General features: G+C 37.4%; 1 protein-coding gene across 1 annotated transcript in view; it reads right to left on the bottom strand.

Moving 5' to 3' along the window:
• The window catches only part of LOC104551953 (uncharacterized), a gene marked incomplete at its 5' end in the record, with an annotated part of 163,690 nt that overhangs the window by 123,400 nt on the left and 19,242 nt on the right, over positions 1-21,048 (bottom strand). Inside the window, 3 exons of the mRNA XM_061994922.1 lie at positions 1,974-2,213; positions 4,336-4,487; positions 19,489-19,674. Of these exons, the coding sequence (XP_061850906.1) occupies positions 1,974-2,213; positions 4,336-4,487; positions 19,489-19,674 (578 nt within the window). The remainder of the gene's footprint in view (positions 1-1,973; positions 2,214-4,335; positions 4,488-19,488; positions 19,675-21,048) is intronic.

Raw genomic sequence — 21,048 nt, forward strand, 5'->3', positions numbered from 1 at the left:
TCTTGTAATATATCCCAGGGCAGCACCGTTGTGTATCAGATTGTGTTCAAACCCAGATGCTCATCTGGACCTCACCACTAAGACCTGACTACTTATGTGAAGTTTGGCAGTAGATGCTAACCATCTGAAACCTAAAATTTGCCTCAGCACAGATCCTAGGGGTTTCTTTTGATACAATACCTTAAGGCTATGGACCAGTACTAAGGTAAAAGAACAGAAAGGTAAAATTATTCAGGGCACAACACCTACATCTTCAAAATGAGCTAATGGGGGAAGTTCTCTAAAATTATGATGTTAAGTTTTGCTTTTTCTTTTACAGTAATGAAAACAGGGAATCCTCAGAAGGTCATTTAATCCAATTTCTCCTGGTCCTGCATTTTAAGTAGTCTTACCTGAGACCTACACCCTATTTCACTAAACCAAAAAAAAAAAAAAGTGAGGATGCTAATTAAATGTCCTCCATGAGACTCAATGGGGACTTCAGAGCAAACTCTGTAAAAATGAGAAAATTACCAACAGTTACTGAAGTATCTGCACAGCCTAAGAGAAAGACAAGTATGTGGACTTAGCACATACTCCTCACAAATCCCTGTCAGAAGTTTCTTTGCATTGAGGAGCAGATGGACAAAAGACAAGTCAATCTGAACTAGTTTTTCCTTAGTGCTGAGAACACAGACAAGTAGTTTTGGACAGGGGATATTCCCTAGGTAAAAGCAAAAGCAGCAGGAAAGACCCAGGAGAAACATGGCTCTGAAAGCAAGAGGCAGAGCATGCCAAAGTTGTTCAGTCTTATTGCCCATAGTTGTCTTCTCTCAATGAAGCCTAAGACAGTATTTTCTCTTCGAGGCAATAAGGAGGATGGGTGCATGCTGCCTAGGGGGGAATCCAAGTTCAGTGATATCTCTGACAGATACATGCATTTATTTTAACGTCATGTGACAGTCATATTCAGCATTTCCCTCTCTATGTACATGATTCTTTTAATCCCAACAGCTGTATTTACAGACACCATTCATTATCTAATACAGATGCAAAATATTTAAAAAGCAGAAAACATAACTAAGCAGCACTTTATACATCACAAACCCATAACTGAAATTACCTATCCACAAGTAACTGAAAGCATCAGTGCCATATATAAATGTTGCTTTATCTGAAAGCTCTTTGGGACAGGAACTGCCTGCCTGATGTGTATCTACACAACACTTTGCACAACAGAAGGAGTGGAGAAGGAATCTACTGTTCAGGTCACACTGCAAGATAAATAATGAAAAACAGAAAAGACTCTCCTCGCTGTACACATGCCTCATTACATACACATACACAAATAAAAAAACACCCAGACTGAGATGTGGGAGTTGTTTTTCAAACCATAAAGAAGCTTTCATTTGCCAGAGAGTTTATCCTAGACCAGTGTTTCAACCAGCACTAGGCATTAGCTACAACACTGAGCAACTGACACACAACAATACTGCCACGCACAGCATGCTTAGGCAGGAAAATATGTGTGCTTTAGTGGCAAAAGACAGAATAAAGCCTCAAGTGTTTGGGCTCCTTCCAAAATAATCCAAATGCTGCTTTTTTGGCAAATGGGGGTCAACGGAGCTAAAAACTCACAGAAGGATTTGGGCATTCATGTGTTTATATACACCCACTCATTCATTTATTATTCTAAAGCTACTTTACAGAAATCAAATTACATAGCTGACAAGCTACATAGATAAGAGAGAATAAAAGTAAAATTTTAAATTAGCTGACAACACTATATGATGTAGTGTATACTTGGCACTTTTAGAGTGAGTGATGAGAGTTAACCTAGGGGAAAAAAATTGCACCTTCCTAAATTGCACCTTAAATTATTAAATAAATTATGAACATGATGGAATGCATTAACTATATAAGCCTGAAGGAGAAAGAGTGGATGTGTTTTAACTTTCAAAGCAAAGACAGCATATTTAAGAAGTGTTGCTTACTGTCTGGATACTTTGTCCAAAGTAGATTTCAGTATTGTAGAAGTTTCCATCGTGACTAACAGGCAGCGTTGTCCTGGCCTCAGGCTGCTCCTTCAGTCTGGGCCACTTCAGGAAGCCACCACCTAAGTGGCTGAGAACAGAAACTTTGAGGGTGTAGCAGCCTTTTGGGACCTTATCTTTGACTCCCCTCAGGCACTTGATGTGAATTTCTATCAGCTGTGGAGTCTTGGAGCAGTCAGTCTAGAGAGAAGGCTCTGAGTTACTGACCTGAGTGGAGCTGATTTCAACCATACAATTAGCAAGAACAAATTTCTTCAAGAAAATATGTACTGAAAAGCAGACAGCATGCAACCTGCAATTACCTATGGCTAACTGAGAAGCTGCAATTAGAGAGGTCAAAAGTCACAGAGATGACAGATTAAAAAAAAATATATATAAATAACTAGTAATAAATGTTTGGCATCCTTGAGGGGAAGGTGGAGATGTTGAAGTATGACACCAGAAGCCATTAGTCTGCAATAATAAGTCAGAATTAACTGGAAAACAACACCTTCAAAAACACGACATGATCTGCAAGACAGACATATGATGTGAGGAGCAGGCTGCAGGCACAAAGACAGGACAGGCCTTGTTTTTATACTATTAGGCTTACCCAAGCCATTAGTGCTGTGTAATATGCAGACTATCCCTTCACCTTCTGATTATCATATAATCAGATTCTCTTAAAAATAGTAACCAAAGCACAACACGTGTAGAGTTTAATAACAACTCCTTACAGGCACCTTTATTCCAAGTCCAGACAAAAGGAAACATCTGCTACTTGCTGTTGACAAGATATTGTCTAAGTTACAGAATGTTCAGTATGGAATCAGCACTGTGCTGCATGTCAGAAATGCCTTTCTGGTGGTTTCCTTTTACATCTTTGTACACTCAGCTTATAGCATGCGGGTTAGTAGAGGGGAACTGATACAGCCACATGATCCTTACAAGCCTTGCCTTAGTAAAGGTCTAGGATCTATCCCAGTATGCCAGTGGATACTTCAGTGCTGCCCAAATGCAAACTACAGGGTCCAGCACATAACAGGCAGTCCCAATTTGGTTCCAGTGTTGAGTTCAATGGATAAAATTCCTGCTGCGATATCAAATTATTAGGTTCTTCAAATCAGCAGTGATAATTTTTTTCCCCAAAAGGAATCAATTTCTTCCATTATTTTGAGAAAACACTAGTTCTAGATCTTGTTCTTTTAATGTAATGTGATATAAGAACCCATGCCACACTTCAGACTCAAATGACTACCTTGACTACCAGGTTTAGTAGTCTCACAGTTTAAGCCTACAGTAGCTAATAATTTCTTCTTTAATCCTGTCTTGGATTTATTTTGGAAGAGATAGCATATTTCCATATAGATAGAAAGCTTCTGGAATTAAATTAAGCAGTTAAATAAACAGTTGGATTTGTTAAACTTCTTTTGTTTCTCAACACAAACCATACTTAACAACTAATCTGAATGACAATTATTTTCAGCTTAATTAGAAAATCTTAATTAACAATGAAGATTTAACCTTAATATTTTTGGTTTCTGAATCATATATAAAAAAATTAACATTATGTGAATAAATAAGACAATCTTTTTAAACCTCAAGGCAGGATTACTGATGCAGGCAGACTTCGTTATTAAACACATTCTAAATTAAACGCCTCTATGAATTTTATACTGAAATATATTGTGATAGTTTTGCATGCCAAATGTGACATTTTGTATTTTAGATTCATCTTCTGTAGTAATTTTGGAAATGTCATACAAACAAAGATTTTGTCATTTACCAATGGAATTACTATGCATGGCCGGTTAGCCATCTCTTTTCTGGCTCTTCTGGTTGTTTCAAGTCAGCAAGCCATAAAAAATCTTTATCTCTCTGAAACACAGCAATTTGGAAGATAATCGAATAGTGACTGGGGGGCAGAAACGCCAGTCTGAGGAATTATACCACAATCTCTCTTGCATTTACAACCTTCCTCAAAGCGAGTGTCAGTCGAGTAGGAAAAGGAGATAGAAGATTCATCATATTTCAAGCCTGTCTCATTTGCATGGTGGCATAACTGTCTCATCTCCCGCTGAAAGACTTTGCTTGGCCATCGCTGACAAACTGTTTTGAAGAACTCTTGCCGTGCCCAAATGATTCATCATTAATAGCTTTAGACATTCTCTTTAAGGGTATGGTTACTTCTGCTGGAAAGCATGTTTTGAAACCTGCTAAATTCTATCCTTTTAAACTATGGGAAAAAAGAAGAAGATATAATGTAATTGATCTAGTTATTTAGCAGTTCACATCGAGGAAAAGAGCACTCGGAGAACCTCACCTTCTCACAAAGTCCTGCCGCTCTATTTGATCCAGTATTCACATCTGCAAAGTTGCCAAAGCTGGCTACCATTTCCTCTTCACATCCATTCTCCTTTGCTTTCCATGGCTGGCTTCCCACTCTGCAGTAGGTATGAAAAGAAGTAGGAAGAACTGAAAAGAAATGAACTACAAGACATAAGCAGAAAGAACTTGCAGTTGGAAACGTATCACAGTTTGATGTTTTCCTTGAATATATCATAAGACTTGCAGGGCACTCAGGAGAAATAACAGTGTGCTAAAGCAGAGAAATGACTAGGTTTCAAAAAGCAGCGTATGAAAGATGCTGTCACAGCCCCAGCAACACAACCGATATTTGTCAGTCTGCACCACAGGTCGACATAAGGAACCTAAAGTTTCATTGCTGGTGTATAATCAGCTCTGTTTTGTGCTGGGGCTCAGGTTCTAGGTTAAAAATATTAAAATAGGAAGCCGTTGCTTCTGTCAACACTTTGAGGACAAATTGACAGCTTCAATAAATTGGAACAAGTTTTTGGAAGCTGTTGACTCCCCAAGGATGGTGTTGCTTTAAACCACTGAAAAAAAATCTTGTTATAGATATTATTATTATTATATACAAATCTTCTTTGCTTTTTAAAAAGTATAACAAATTTATATATAAATAATTTATACATTTTCTAAGTGATCTTATTTTATATAATTTCTCTATTTTTATATAAATATATACACACAGATACATACACAAGTTAAATGATTAAACTTTTCTTGGCGTTCATATGACAACTTCTTGTGTAGTTACAGTAACTTGGGTAATTATATCAACTCAAAGATTACTTTTTTTCAAGAGATGTCCCTGTAGCAACACAGAATGCCATCAAACATTGTAAGAACAGCCCCAAACTGGATAACCTCCTGCTGCCCTCCTTAGTGCACAGGACACACAAAAAGCACAGTCCCCTGTAGAGATAGCCTTGTTCCTAGAGCACAACAGGAGCAAATGCAAAACTAAGTCATGGTCTGGTAATCCCGTCTTTCAACAGCCACGTAAGCAATCTCCCTCTTCCTACCTGGCACCAGTATCTAAATAAAAATGGCCCTAATTAAAAACATCTGTAGATGCTTTGCTGGCTTCAAAACACTCGAGCTCTCATATACTTCCATAAGCCACTTTAAAAGGCTGGGGAGGGCTGGTCACTTGTGCCAGCTCTGGCAACACTTGGAGGTGGAACTAGGACAGGCAGTAGAGTGCTGAGAAAAACACAGTGACTCTCAAGAGGTGGAGGCTGGATGGGCTGTTTATAACCGAAGGCCAGGCACATGCCACCCTAGAGGTCAGGAGGAGTCATATGGAGCCAAGGAGAAATCAGTGCATCAAGTATAGTTGCAATCCAGGATTAGCCTGGGCATCTACAATACAGGCAAATCAGAGGACACATTGCTAACCCATGTATTCACTTACATTTTTAGACACAATAAAATGATACAATTTGATGCTCATTAAAAATTTTAAAAATAAATCAAGAATACGAAACACTATCAACATTTCCCCAAGCTGCCCTTCTGAATGTTCCTTCAGCATTTTCTTTTTGAAAATTCAACTTCCGTATCTTCATTCCTGTTTCCTCCTTTATACAGGTGATAATATGAGAAGCCCTCATGTTTGTAAAATTAATATGCTTCTTTATCAGGAAAATTACAGAGATTCTGCCATCGTGTTAAACATCTGACTCATGCACATGTGATACCTAGGTAACACCTGGTTCAATTTTCGCTCTTCTGAAAAAGATCCTACTGTCTCTAAATTCCTATCACATTGCTACAAACCAGTTTCTACTCAGACCTTTCCATTGCTTTATTTAAGAAACAGATATATATACACACATTTACATCAATGAAATTACCACTGGTGCAATAGCTAAACTGTTTTCTAGATTCCTCTACCAGTAGAGTTGTCTCATGTAAAAGTCCAGACAATAGCTGAATCAGTCAGAAGGTCTGTGTAGACCCTAGTCTCAATGACATACATGAGAATTTCACCCAAGACAGGACTGATGAGAACTAAGGACAAGATTCCAGGGCTAAGGACTGAACAAGAAGCACAGAGTCAACCACTCTGTTGAAGTTTTATCCTTGAACTGCAGTCAAGTCAAGCTGGGTCCAGTTGTCCTAAATGGAAGTAATGTAAGCACTTGAAAGGCACCAGCTAATTTACAAAGCTGAAACATGTGAGAGGTTAACTTCTCTCTTTGAGAAGAATGGTGTGTTCAGAACTTTGTACTTATTTAGTTTCCCATGATGGAAATTATTTCACTTAATTTGGTTAGAGCTGCATTGACACAGGGATTCATTAGGACACTCATTTGCTTGCAATTCAATTTAAAATTAAATACACTTTGTTGTTGATTTTATTACTTTTAAACTACTGTATCTATTGCCTTTATTAGCTGCTAATACACAATTATAAAGGTAAACAGTTTTCATTACTGAACATCAAACATTTAAATAACTGCATTTGATCTCTTTTTGGGTTGAACCATTTTAATCTGCTCCTTCTTTTTGCTGTGTATTAGATTTATTTATTCAGTGAAGTTAGGCCTCTTTTGTGCCCACCAGAGTGTTCATCAGCTGTCACAGCAGAACATAGCTTCCTTGTCTGCATCCACAGGGTTGTTTATTCTTCTCTTCTTTTCTTTACTGGTATTTTCATGCATGTATTTTTTTGAAGGTCACTTATAGCTTGATCACAAAACATTGGTCTAATTCATATTTCCTTCACTATCTAAGGGTAATTCAGAGGCAGGGATGAAGGGCATTGGGAGAAGCTATTTGGTCACTTTTGAAGTGTGTAATGCATAAAAATTACAGCCCAGGATATCTGAAAAGGGAGGTATCGAAAACAGAGGCCTCTTTCAAAACCACAGGCTTAATTTTTGTAGGCCTAAGGTCTTTTGTTTGGGAGAAGTTCCACTCATTAATATCTGTAAAGCACTGAAAGATCTTTGGAAGTGAAGCGCATTAGACAGTAGTACAAAGTAGCCCTTAAGTGGCATACCTTTGAAAGAGTTCATGAATCCTGACCGGTAACTTTTGTTTCTTGTGGTGAGAGACTTCCTTGTGATGCTTTGAGTCCTACATGTCAAAAAGACGAGAGGAAAAACTTAGTTTGCTTTGAAATGTACAGAAAGAAGACAAAAGCCGTAAGTGTGAATTTTTCCACAGTGTTGCTTAGGTATTCTGGTTGAAGTTTTTCAGAAGCAATTAGGAATTTCAGCCACCATTACTTTATTCCATTATTGTTTCTGTAACCTTTTTCCATCTATTTTTCCATATTTACTTCATTATTTCCAAGGGAAAGTGAACTCTAATCTAGTTTTAAAAGCTTGATCAGTAAATGTATAATTGTGAAAGTAGTGCCTTACAGTCCTTATTTTTACAAGACCTAATACATAGTCATATATACGCATAACTATGTATATGCATATTTAATTGTGTCTGTACGCACATAACAAGATATGACACACAGAGGACCACCATAGAATCCCACAGACCACCAGAAAGCCCACAACTTGCCACAGTTTAAATTTGCTCCAAATCTTGATCCTTCATCTCACCACAACTCTTTTTAAATTTGGGAAGAGAGACTGGCATTTTTGGAGGTGAGAACATACAGGAGGCTAACTCACGTGAACACACAGTTCTTTATCCACAGTTCTGCAGCTCTCCAGCAAGAAGCTGAACGGCTAAAGTTATTTTACCCTTGCACTACAAGCTGGAAATACAATTCTATCAAGAAGCTAGCATACACATCTTATGGATTGTGCTCTCTACCCAAAACCTGAAAACAATAACCCCGCTGAAGACTGTAGGCTGAGTAAAACCAATTTTTTCTCTCTGACCTGCACTGTTCAGAGCTCTTGATGAATATTCAAAGGCATTTCTTGTGCCTGGATCTTCTACTGGTGTCCCCAAGATCAATATAAAATATGCTATCGATGTCCAAGAAGATTTCCTACTGTGTACCCTATACTGTCATCTAAACAGTGTAAAAGGGCAGGTTTTTCTCTCATGACTTTCCCAGGAACATGCTCTTGCAGCACAGGGGACCTGCCCCAGTAGCAGCAAAGTTCATCTCCCCTGCACAATGCACAGGCACCAGACTGCCACAGCTGGCACTTTTGGGAGAGTGCTCAGCAACAGAACTCAAAGTATCTGGGAAAGTCTGATGACAAAACTACCAAGCAAAAAAACATCACCTGTTTCCAGAGTCTGTTGGCAGATGGGAAGGAATTTAAAGTTTTGGTCTGAGGCAGTTAAGGCTAAAGTTCAGAAAGTGGGAAGAGGGCTTGGTTCATAATTTGTCTCCTGGATGCAGCTCTTGGGATGCATGGGATAGCAATTTTTGAGGTGTGCACTTAGATTAAGAAATAAGATGAAATAGAAAACTCAACTTCATGTAAAATACCAAGTAGCCATAGTATTACAACATCATTCAGACATTACCAGTCCAGGCTCATACTGAGCCAGAAGAGGAGAAGTTTGTTTTTAAAAAAATTATTATACTACGAGACTCCCATAGCCGTCCAATCCCCTTGTTTATCTCCCTAATCTTAATTAAATAATGAATATTCAAAAGAAAATATGAATCAGGGTATTCTGTATTAACTGCACTGTTTTCCATCTCTCTGCCTCTGAAGTGGCAGTGGGAATATGATTTAAAACTATTTCTTCTAGATCCTAGTAAAATATTTGTCACAGTGTGTCATGATAATTTTTAAAAAGCTCTATCATCTACCTAATAAATTTCTTAAGTTTATTCAAATCTCATTGAACAGGAAAAGTGCAATGAGTCATGGTTAATATTTCTTTACCTACACTAAGAAATAAAATATATCAAAAATTCAAAGCTCAGGGTTCTATTCACAAAACCTCTTTGAGTCTGTAATACATCTTCCACATGATTAAAAAAATAAAAAAACAGGAAACTTGCTTTAAAATGAATTATTCACCACCTTGAATAAATTTCCATCTTTCCTATTTGCAAAACCCCAAAGTCAGTTATGTAAATTTTAACCTACACTAATTACCGCAGGGGTGTGCAAGCTAAAGGAAAGTAGATGCAGAAGGAAAAAAAAAAAATCCCAGACATTTCCATCACCAGGAAGCAATTTAATAGAGGAAAAAATGTGTAAGTTTTTAAAAACAGAGCAGCCAATATAATTTTCGTTTTAAATGTGGCATAATCATTGCTGCAATATCTCCTGAATCAGAGATGTACTGGAATAAACCCAAGTGCTTTTTCTCAATGGCATATAGCACTGCACACATAGCTAAGCCTTTACTCCTTACCATGACACTCTCATCGTCTAGACTGTAAATAAAAACCCATTGTTGATAACGGGTGTTCCCAACAAGAAGCCATGAAATGTGGTTTAGTTTCAAGTCAATATAAACATTGAGGGCCCCTTCAGGAAAACTAAATTACTAAAATCTGAGAACCACTGGATATCCTTGAGAGCTTGCCTGGCATGTACTGGAGAAAGCGAGGCCTTGTTTGAACGCAGGAGTCAATCACAGCACAGTTTTGTCCTGTTCCCATCTTGATACCAGGGGCTGCTTTAGCTGTGAGGTGCTCCTTCTCACATCTATTCAATTGGATATCTTGAGGTCTAATCACATGAATGGCCCATCTACTGATCTCAGAGCGCATGATCAAGACCAGTATTTTTCAAAAGTCTTTCAGTCTGAGCTCAGCCTAGAGACACACACAATGGTAAATATTGTTTCTACTGCAGACAAAAAACAAGAAACTGACTCAATACTATTAGTTAGTGCTGACCGGATATTTCACTGTACAACTACTTCACATCGGTAGGACTTGGTTCCTACAATAATTTTCAATTTGAAAAAAAAATATACAAAATCTCTCCCAAACACAACCTTTCCTCTTCAGAGAAAGCTCACAAAATTCAACAAATCTTTGAAGCAAAAAAGAATTTATTTTCTTTCATTTAGCAAAAAAAAAAGAGAACATTTAGGGAAAATATTTACCCATTTTTGGTCAGTCAGTCCTAGCACTGGTATTACAACCTTCTGGTGAGGTAGTCACCCCATTGCAATTTGAAATTGCCAGTTGAGCCCTGGCCATCGTGAAATCACAGACCCTGCAAGTTCTGTGGGGGTCCACCATCCTGCAAATCCTCCTCACCAGGTCGAGGCATAGCAGAGGAACTGTGGAAATACCATCAGTGGTCTCCCACCTTTCACCACCACAGGGATCCCACACTCAGAGGATCCCGATGCTTCCCCTTCATTCTGCTCCTTGAGGAATCACATTAGTACATCACAGTGTAGTTAGTGTTATTTTCCAGCCCTAAACAAATGCCCAAATAAAAGGTTTTACCTAGAATTTTCATCTCTGAATCCAAAAATGTTTTGCAGTGATAGAAATCCTATCCACTTCATTTTTGCAGCGAGACGCCAGTGTCAAGTGACTTGCAATGAGCTCACTAAGCAAAGTGTCAGCAGGAATAGAAACAAAACTCATGTCTAGTCTACTGGTGCCATGTAGTCTTTCTCCTTTATAGTCTGGCTACCACATGGAAATTTACTCCTAACTTTCAACATCTTTACTTTCAATACCTAGTGCACTGTATATCACAAAACAAGCAAAAAAATACAGAATCATATGAGATGAAAAAGAAACTGCAACAAAAGTTAACATCTCTTTCAGTCAAAGTGAGATTCTAGGAGGTTTATCCTCTCCACGTTAACTACAGGGAGATCACAGGGAAGTGAGGTATTGAGAAGTAAGTGGGATGAGTGTCCTTCATTGAAAGCAAAGACTAGTAGCTGGATAAGGGCTGCTCTGAAAATTGCACTGCCTGTTGCCTGTCAGAATTTCGGTGGCATTGTCTCAGAGATGGTCACAAACCAGCAGGTAAAGTTGTGTCAAAATCTTTGGCATATAGTAGTATTAATCACAGTACACTCTCAAAAATATGCCACAAGCTCTCAGAGATGTTTTTAAAATGGAAAGAGAAAAACAACAAAGCAAATATCTCCCATGTGACTTTCCCTCCAAATAGAAAATTAAACTAATTAACTGCTCATGATCATAAAACAAAAAGATAACTGAGATAGTGTTAACAGCTAGGGGAAAAAAAACCCTCTCATACTCCTTTTCAAAATTGATAGTGTGGAAGACAAAGTGAGATTTACTTTAGGTTTTATTACACTTAATAATACAGATACATTTAGTGACAACATTATAGGCTGATCATTTTGATAATTTTGCAAAGCATTACATTATCTATAACCATGTAGTGAAGACTGAGCTACCAGTCAACCTTGGGAATGCAGTATCCTGCTATTCAGGTGGTCGCTTTTATAACATGTATGCATTAGAGACACTAATTTTGAACAGTTAAGGAAACTAGATCCAGCTGTAAAATAGGTGTGATAAACGAGGACCTGAACTTCCCCAAAGCATCCAGATTTTGATCATGATGATAGTACTAACAAATTAAAAGAACATTACCTAAGATGCATGAAGGAAACTCTGGAGGGATGTCTGTTGCAAAGCTACTCAGCTTCTGCAAAATATTTTGCCTCACCAACCTAAAACCAGAGGACTCACTCTTCTCATTTCTGTCTTGCTGTTCATAGAGAGCTCACTTGTAGTTTCTTCAGAACCATCAGATACTTCTTCAGACACTTCTTATTTCACAGTTGAGAAGATGTAGTTTTCAAGGTCATAAAACTTTGATGTCCTCATCAAAATCTGCAGCGTTGTAAGTGTATGCAAGGCCATTTATTAGAGTGTCTGACAATCATAGCCAAGTACTGAAAATATATAACACTGAAAGGGCAATTGCCACTGATAAAGAGACTTCAAGCAAAAATGAGTTAGCCTGTCAAAGTTAGATGTCTCCAGGTTACCCTAGAAATCATCAGCTAGTAAGAAGCTTCAGGTGATTTTAGCCTAAATAGTAAGATATAATGGAAGACATTAACCACTTTTTTTTAAGGAAGGCAATCCCTTCAGTATAAACTCACAGGGCATGAGCAATGCTAGTTGAAAACAAATGAATTATGCCAGTCTATGGATCTAAAATGAATAGTTTACATCAAAAATGAAAAAGAATAAAATGCTTATAAGCTATTTAATGAAATTCAGGATTTTACAATCTTTCCTGCTTTCTGGGTACCAACAGCAAATCACAGCATTAACAACTGAAGAGAAACTGAAAGGAAATACCAATCAGAAATACCTTTTTTGTGGTTTTTCTCCATTTTTCCTCAATTTAAAATGTTTGTTAATTTCAGTACAGAATGATTTTATTATTTCTATACACTTTTCAAAGTCCCTTGTGAAACTTCACTCTTTTAATCCTGTTACTCTTCCCTAAAACGGGTATCTAATTTTAGGTTTCTTTGGCAGACAGGGAAAACTGAGTCATAATAACTAATCTGCTTGTTACAACCTCAAAAAAATGTTTAGGTCTGAGGTTACAGTCTATCCCAACTTTCTGAGTACCCATTCTTTTTTTCTTCTTACTGTCAATAAAGCATTGTCTCACAAATTTGTCTCCATAATGGTAATCTCAAAACACAGGCATTAACTTTATCCAATAACATTCATTTGTACTGGCTTTCACAGCATCTTGTTTCAAGCATGCAAACATGCACTTGAATACTTTATAATTAAACAATTAGTATATGAAAATTACAGAGAGGGAAACAATATTTTAAGTACAGTTTACTACATGATTGTCTTAAATACAACCGTGGAAATGACAAGTTGTCAGATCTAATGATTTTTCTCTATAGAAAACAGACCTCCCTCCCACAAGCCCACATCCTGCTCCAGTCTCTCTGCTGAAAGTTATAGGTGGAAATTACTTCACATTTTCAGCTGAGATGTAAAACCTCCGGCTCTGATTTGAATGCTTTGAGTGAACATATACAGTTACTGTTCTCATTATAACCATCTAGTCCTGCATCGTGTCTAAGAGTCTACACCAACTGCCTTAATAGATTGTCAGCAGATTGAGCAACAGTGATAATTTCTTATCTTTGTACTAAGCAAGCATGAATGTAATGCAACTGGACTGTCTTTCCCAGCATTTCTACATCTCTCAACTTACAGACAAATTGGTTATGTTTCACACTAACAAAATGGTGTGAACACCTACAAAGCCTTTAAAAACTCAGATTACACATGGAAAGCTCGATATACCTCCAAATTCACCCTGCATTGAGCAGGACGTTGAGATAACAATGTCCAGAGGTTCAATCCTTCTTCACCACAATTCATCTATTCTATGAAGTAGAGCTCAAAAGAACCTTCCAGCATAGGTTCCACTCAACAAATTCTGCTCTACTGTAAGACTGCAGAAGCAGAAAAGTTACAACATTTAGAGCAATTAATTTATCTATAGCTCATAAAATCTCTGTAATCTATTAACGCTGCTGAGGAGTTTCTTATCATAAAAGTTAACCAACAGTAGACTTAGCTACACATGTGACTGGTTCAATTCCAAATGTATTTAAAATACAAATAAAACCTCCCTGTGGGGAAAAAAATATGTATTTTGGAGAATACATGAGCAACTAAAAATTTGGTTTCACTGCACTTATTTTTGCAGGTTTATATCTTTGTACATCAGTAATACTCCTTACAATTCCCTCCTGAGTTCTTATTTTAACAGATAGTCAGTACTTGATGAAGTCACTTAAACTTCAACAGGACTTGGCAATCACTAATTCTCTTTGAAGAATCTTTCCAATTGCCTCTGTTTATTGAGCCATAGAAATAGACTTCCTTACTGGAGTTTATATTAGGATAATGAGGCAGAGAGCTGACCAGTCAGATTATCTTAAGCAGCAGCAAATGCAGTATCATCATTTACAGTAGCTGTAGGATTCATTGTTCCAGCTCAATAGAATATCGAGAAGTACTTAGTTGTTTAATTGCCTCTCTGATCTTAAAGAGTAAAAAACACAGTAAAAACTAACTGAACTCCTTTTATAGCAGAAAACATAAGAAATCTGAAAGATTTTCCTTTACTTCCATCTAAATACTTCCTTAACAAATATCCACACAACTCATGAACAAAGAAATCAAGAGAATTAAAATTAAAAAGAGCAGCTATAGCAGTATTACAGGTATTATGACAGCACAGTGACAGTCCCTTTATAAACATATAAAACATCTTTTCCACAGTTCTTCTTATGCTGGTATTCATTTCCACACTCTCCCTTCCACAACCCCTCTGCTTCTAAAAACAAAAAGATGTGTATCTGAGTGTCCAGAAGTTACTGGGGTGGAATCTTAGAAATTCATAGCCTTCACAGGATTCCCACTGAGACGGCAGGAGCAAGTCTCATAGAATGAAGATATTTAGAAATATCAAGTGCTATCCTGTGGAGTAGAGTAGTCCCCTAGCTACACATCCTGGTATCTTGGTCAGGCTTTGAGTCTGAGGAGTGCTGACACATATCTGAGGGTCATGGACACTTATTAAACAGGACACCATAAGTCCAACGGACTTATATCCAATATCCCATGCTTTGGGAAGTTTAACTTGAGGGTTTTTTGCCTCAAACACAGATTTCAACAAAGTGCTTTTTCACCAGTCTAAGATCGTTCTAACTGGAAGGACTATATTTAATTCAATTAGCTTGACCTAATGACAGATTTCAAAAGGAAATTAGGTGCTGAGCACTTCTGACAGGTGTAGATTTCAGTCTGTCTGTGTTCTAGTTCTTCCTCTGTAAAATGGAGATACCCATAATTCCTACTATATCACATAAATGAAACGGAAACCATTATACTAACAGACTGTAGACATGCTTTGACACTCAAATAATGAGTGTAGCATGCAGGTAGTCTATCTAAAATGAAGTCACATGGTAAACAACATGGTGTAAATGAAACATCACCAGCTTTTGTATTCTTGATCTGAAATTCTCAGTAAATAAAAATAAAATAGTCATTTGAATATGACAGTAATTTAAAATCTTGGTAAATGTCAAAAAGAAGTAGCCAGGTTTCAGCTGAGGAAAAGCTACCTTTGATTTTGCATTGCTCTTAGGTGCACATATTCACACAAGTATTATATTCACCAAGAGTTATCACAAAGGACAATACAGTGCTTCACAGGCTTTGCTGAGGGGAGGTCTGTAGGTACCATCAGGATAGAAAAGGCAGTATTATCCAGTGGGGTAGAACATGCAAGCAAATGTGCACCAGTGTTTTATATAACTGAGACCTGATCCCATTGATTAAATTGCTGATTGGAGAGTAGATTTGTCATTGTCTGTACAGAACACCACATTTTACCCATGTATTATCCACCATCAGCCAAAGGAAAACTGATCACTCCATCATCATATAAATTGATCTTACTGTGACTTGGCAAGGAGTCAGAGCAGTGATGATATTGACCCTGTAAGAATATTAGTTCTAATGCCCAGAGGCATTAACCTTTGTTTAACCAAAAGGTAAATCTCTTGATGAAAGGCAACATTTTATTACTATCTACCTGCAACAAATAGCTCATTTCTTACTACTATAACTCAGCTGCTGGTACTGAAGAGCAAAACTTGCACTTTACTTTTAGAGGCTCTTGAGTAATTCACATTGAGGTCATAGATCAAAACAGATTATATAGTTGTAATGATCAAGTCCTGAAAGGTGTTATACCCAGCACAAAGGGCTAAATGTAGCAGTTGAATCCTGTAGAGAGATGGACATTGTTAAGAAATTATCTTAAGTTAAGAATACAGACAAAGGTGCAGGAAGACAATAGTCAAGCAGGAAAGATGTTCTTGACTTCTGTGGAAGAAACGATCCTTCTGATTCCCCCATTAGTTTTGTGGGGGGTTTTTTCTGAGAGATTTTGCATAAAACCAAGTAGTCACTTTTACTGTCTCCATTCAGAAACAGAATGGAAACAGCTGGTATTTTTCTGCTCTAAAGGCCCATCAGTTGCAATCTGACCCCAATTGCAAGTGTTTGTTTCAGTCTCTCATGTTTTGAGAGCTTCTTGCCTTCAATCAAACATTAAGCCAGCATTATGTCAGGTTTTCTCTCATATTTCTCTGCTCTGTAAGATTAAGTTTTGCCCATAAGTGTCCCTGTGTTGTCTCGAGACACATTGTTTTCAATGGTATTTTACATAGTCCGCCTTGGTTGTACCTGCTCAGCTTGTACCATAACGCAGTCACAAAGTTATGATTTTCTCTCAAGAAAGTTTGTTTTTTCCTCATTAAAAGGAAATATCATTGGGACTTTTGAAATCTGCAGGCCTACATGGTAGACCACAGGAAACAGTATTCCTTTCTGAATTTAATATTCTTTAACGTGTTTGTTAGTAGTACACTGACATATGCTTAATGCTCTTTTTAGAAGAATCTATCAGATCTTTCCTTATGTATTTTTTGCCAACTTCAAACGTCAGCTTTTGTGTTTACAAAACAGAACATGAAGTAAGTAACAACGCAGCTTAAAGTTCCAGACCAAAACTGTTGCATAAATCTATGCTTTTTTGGTTTTAATTAATATTTTGGAAAGTGCATCTGTTCTTCCAAAACTCTTTAATCATGATGATCTCATGCATTGAGCTGCTGTTTAAACAAAAATCACTCATTTACTGTAAAGCTACAAAGCAGAGAAGAAAAGCAGTGAACTAAGGGATTGATAGTTGATAAAGAGCTGTCCTCTTCTTGCCAATGCTGCCAGCAAACCTCTAGTGCAAATCAGATGCAGCCTTAAAAGAAAGAGCTGCAGCTTAAGTGTGTTTCTGGACCTTCCCTTTAAAACAGTCTGACATACTGTAAGCTCTCACTTGCTGTCTTTAACTCTTGGGCCTCCATGTTTTGTTTTAATTTTACCGAAGCAAAGGAATGTGAGAGAGATGTCTATTAGGCTCCTTCACTCAGTCCGAGGATTAATTATTCAGTTTGGTAGACATTTGAAAATATTATGTTACCTCTAACGGCAAAATTGATAGAAGCTTGTTTCAGGCTCACTTTATGTCATTATGGCAGATTAAATTAACTAATCATAAATTATGATGGCTAAAGTACATCTGCTACTCACTAAACTTACAGAAGGAAAGGAAGAAGGATTTTTTTTTTTCTGAATAAGAAGCAAATGCCATGTGGCAAATTAAAGATTTTATCAAACCAATAAACATACATTCAAGCACAAAAGCTGGAAGCATCCCAAAGATGACAGTGACAGATTCGGAAGGCTGTGGTAGCAATCTAACATTCAACTTGTAGCAGCTGCGGAAGAGCATCAATACTGCAATGCTGCAGGGGTATATCCACACATCAGAGTAAAGATGGTGCATTAAAGAATAACAAAAGTTAATTTTAAAAGTATGCTCATATTATAATGTCTTTGAATACTAATATGGCATGAGAGATGAATGTTTGTAGCGTCTATTTCCAGTGTCACTTTTCATTTTCTATGCAGAGACTAAATTCACCATTTCTATTTGCTTACAAGGATGAACATATACATTACTGACCTAGAAGACAGTATAATTTTACAGTGATCCTCTTTGCATCCCTCCACCTTGCAGGATGCATATGTGACAGTTGATACCATGTCAATATGATTGAACAGATAAAATAGGGTATAGGAAGTTGAAGATGTGTGGGAAGAATGGACAGAAAACACAGTCATTCAAGACCTCTTCTGTGCGATATAAAATATTGAATCCTTATCTGTAAGCTCATAGTAGAACATCTCAACCAACTATATTAAATGAGGATTTTTTTTTTTTTAAAGAAAATAGGGAAGAAAAGCGGTATTATATTGTATTACATATGTATTTACATATGTATCTCAGTTAAAAAACAGAATGTTGTTTTGGGATGCCCAGATAATTTGCTCCTGTCTAGGAAAAGCTTTGCTGAAGAGCTCAAGAAAAGGTTTAACTAGGATGATCAGTCTCCTGGTGACCATGTTTAGAGAGAGGATAAATAGAAGATTGACAAGTCTATCGTGTTCCTTCAGATGTCACTGAGACTCATGAAGGTTTGAGGACACTGAAATAGCCTAAATTTAGTTAAAGTCTGAACTTTCAACACATAAAATCTTCTGGAAAGGTGTAGCATTCTCTTTTCACCTGTTTCCAGGTTCCTACTCCATTATTCTCTTGAGGCCAATGATGCTCTTAGTACCATCTGAGTCCTTTTCCCTCATGTTTCCCTCCCATTTAATGTTCTCTGAACAATTTTACCAAAACCACCTTCTGTGTATGATGCATACATAGGAATGAAATACAGCTACAAAAGGATTTAAAGGAAAGCAGCAAGGAAAGGAATTGTGTCCCTCGCCAACATGCAGAAGACAATTATGAGGTTTAATCCTGCAGTGAAAAAATTCTAAAAACTTCCTCTAAAAATAAAAGAAAGCTTAGATCACCATCAGTCACTGGACAACCTATTTAAAGCCCATCAGAGCCAGTGTGCTGTTCTCATGTTGCTAATTAAAAATGATAAATTCATCAATGAATCTTCTTTCCTGTCCCCTAGTCATGGTATGAGATTTTTCAAAGGGACAAATGGTAGTTAGGTGCCCACAAGTACCACTTCAGCCTCGAAAATTTGTGGTTTTGTCAACACAAACCCAATCTTGTCTCTTAACACTCTGAAAGGACAAGCATAAAACCACAGGAAGCTTTGCCATCCTAAAAACACGACAGATTTATGATTTAGGAACAATCTTATTCTCCGTATGACAAATATTGCTACATAAATCCTTCCTGAGTTCCAATCTGAACTTGCTCATTGGTAGATGAATAAGCCTCTGTTAAATTTGGCAGAGAGAGATGTCCTAAGATTAGGCTCTTGATTGAAACTCAATTGCAATACTTACTATGAAGTAGTCAGACACACTCCTCTATTTAGGAAAGACGCAATGAAGGCGATCAGTTTTTATTCACAGTGAAATGCAGACAAAGGAAAAGGTTCTGCTGTTAGCTTAGCAAAGCGCCAGTCACATAAAGCAAGCCAAGGAAATGGGTTGTCTTTTCCCCTTTCGATGTATGTATTGCTGGGCAGTGAAACAGAATTGGGGTGTACAAGGTTAACAAGCCAGCATCGTGTTATGAAGCAAGTGATAAAATTGTCTTACAGTTCTTAACTCTGACCTGTTCCAGTGAAAAGCTGCCAAGCAGAATTATGTCATCCTGAACATCTCTCTCAAACTGTTCGATATATGAAGGAATCTCTTCCTCTTCAAGCTCCCTGTGAAAGTCACGTGCCTTGCTAGAGCTGACAGGCATCAAGGAGTCTGGAAAATCTTCACTAGAAACAGGACCTGCTTGAAACAAAAGTGGCAGATTATCTCTTAGCAAATGAGAGTTCAATCACTGGTTAGTACCTTCTCAGTTAATATGTTTGGCTCATCAGCATTTTAAGGTAACAACTGATGTCATAAAATGAACAGTAATAAATAGCAGCAGTAGAACAAGATCCAAATGTCATTACAGGAAAACTTTCCTCAAGAGCAACATCTGCACACAAGTTTAGCATGAGCAGTTTGTTCCTTAAATAATTTTTTTAAAGGGATTCTCTGCATTTCCGTGGTCACTTCACTCTCCTGCACATTTTAAAGGAACTGAGATTTGGAACGACTTTGGCTTTCACTCCCGAGAAAGACAAGGAATAGCTGCAATCAAAATGGAGTTTTAGGTGGAGACGGAGTGAGCATTTCACCTTCCTCCCACTCACCCCAGAGGATCGGATTCCTCTCCTAGGTGTGTACATGCAGCTTCTGTTTAACTAATTGAGTCTAGTTCTGCTCTCACCCGCATCATTCCCCTGTAGTGATGTACATAGAAGCAAATGATACGTGCTGGACTTAAGTAAAAATAAATCGCCATTCATAAAGTCGGTCTTAAAGAGAATCTGTGTCTTTTTACAAGTTTGTTTCATCATACTACTTAAAAACATAGATCTTCTCATTGGTATCTGCTACAGTACTAATGCTATTTGGGGTCATAAATAATAAAGTCAGCTATTTTTGCTCATTTCTCCACATTAAGATCACTAAGAAATGACAGATATCAGGTTGTCCACATTTGACTCTTTCTTGCCTCGTAGTACTGTGCACAAGTCTTTATAGTTCTCTGTGTCTTTCTCTGTAAGAAACTGCCACATCTAGTTATTTGCTTTTCTCTCTGTCCATCCTAAGACATGAAAGCAGTTAAAAGATTTTTTTACTTCCCTCACTCCCCTTTGAAGTCTCTCATTCTCTAATGAAGACCAGAAAAGGAAAGATAAAACTAAGGCTATTAACATTTTCAGTTTTGCTCACTACTCATTGTTAATGACTTTAATTGTTGAGCCTCCTGAGTACTTAAATCACCTCGATGCCACCAACACACAGGAAGTAGGATAGTTTTTTTAGTTAATTACAACAGGATACAATTGAAAATCATGTTGGGGGAAGTGTACAGTAGATATAAACAACTCTTATTATGTACCCTATTACCTTAGGGTATATAATCTCTTCATGTAGCATCTTACAAGCCTAATGAAAAGTGATTTGACCTACAACTATTAACTGCAAAAACAAAACAATATTTACATTTAAATTTACTGTTAACATTAAGGGGTTGGCTAGGAGAGACAAAATCCAGGAAGCACTGGAAAAGGAAACACTGCCAACAGCAGAAGACGTAGCATTGCT

Source organism: Colius striatus, chromosome 4 (assembly GCF_028858725.1).
Source record: "Colius striatus isolate bColStr4 chromosome 4, bColStr4.1.hap1, whole genome shotgun sequence".
Classification (NCBI taxonomy): domain Eukaryota; kingdom Metazoa; phylum Chordata; class Aves; order Coliiformes; family Coliidae; genus Colius; species Colius striatus.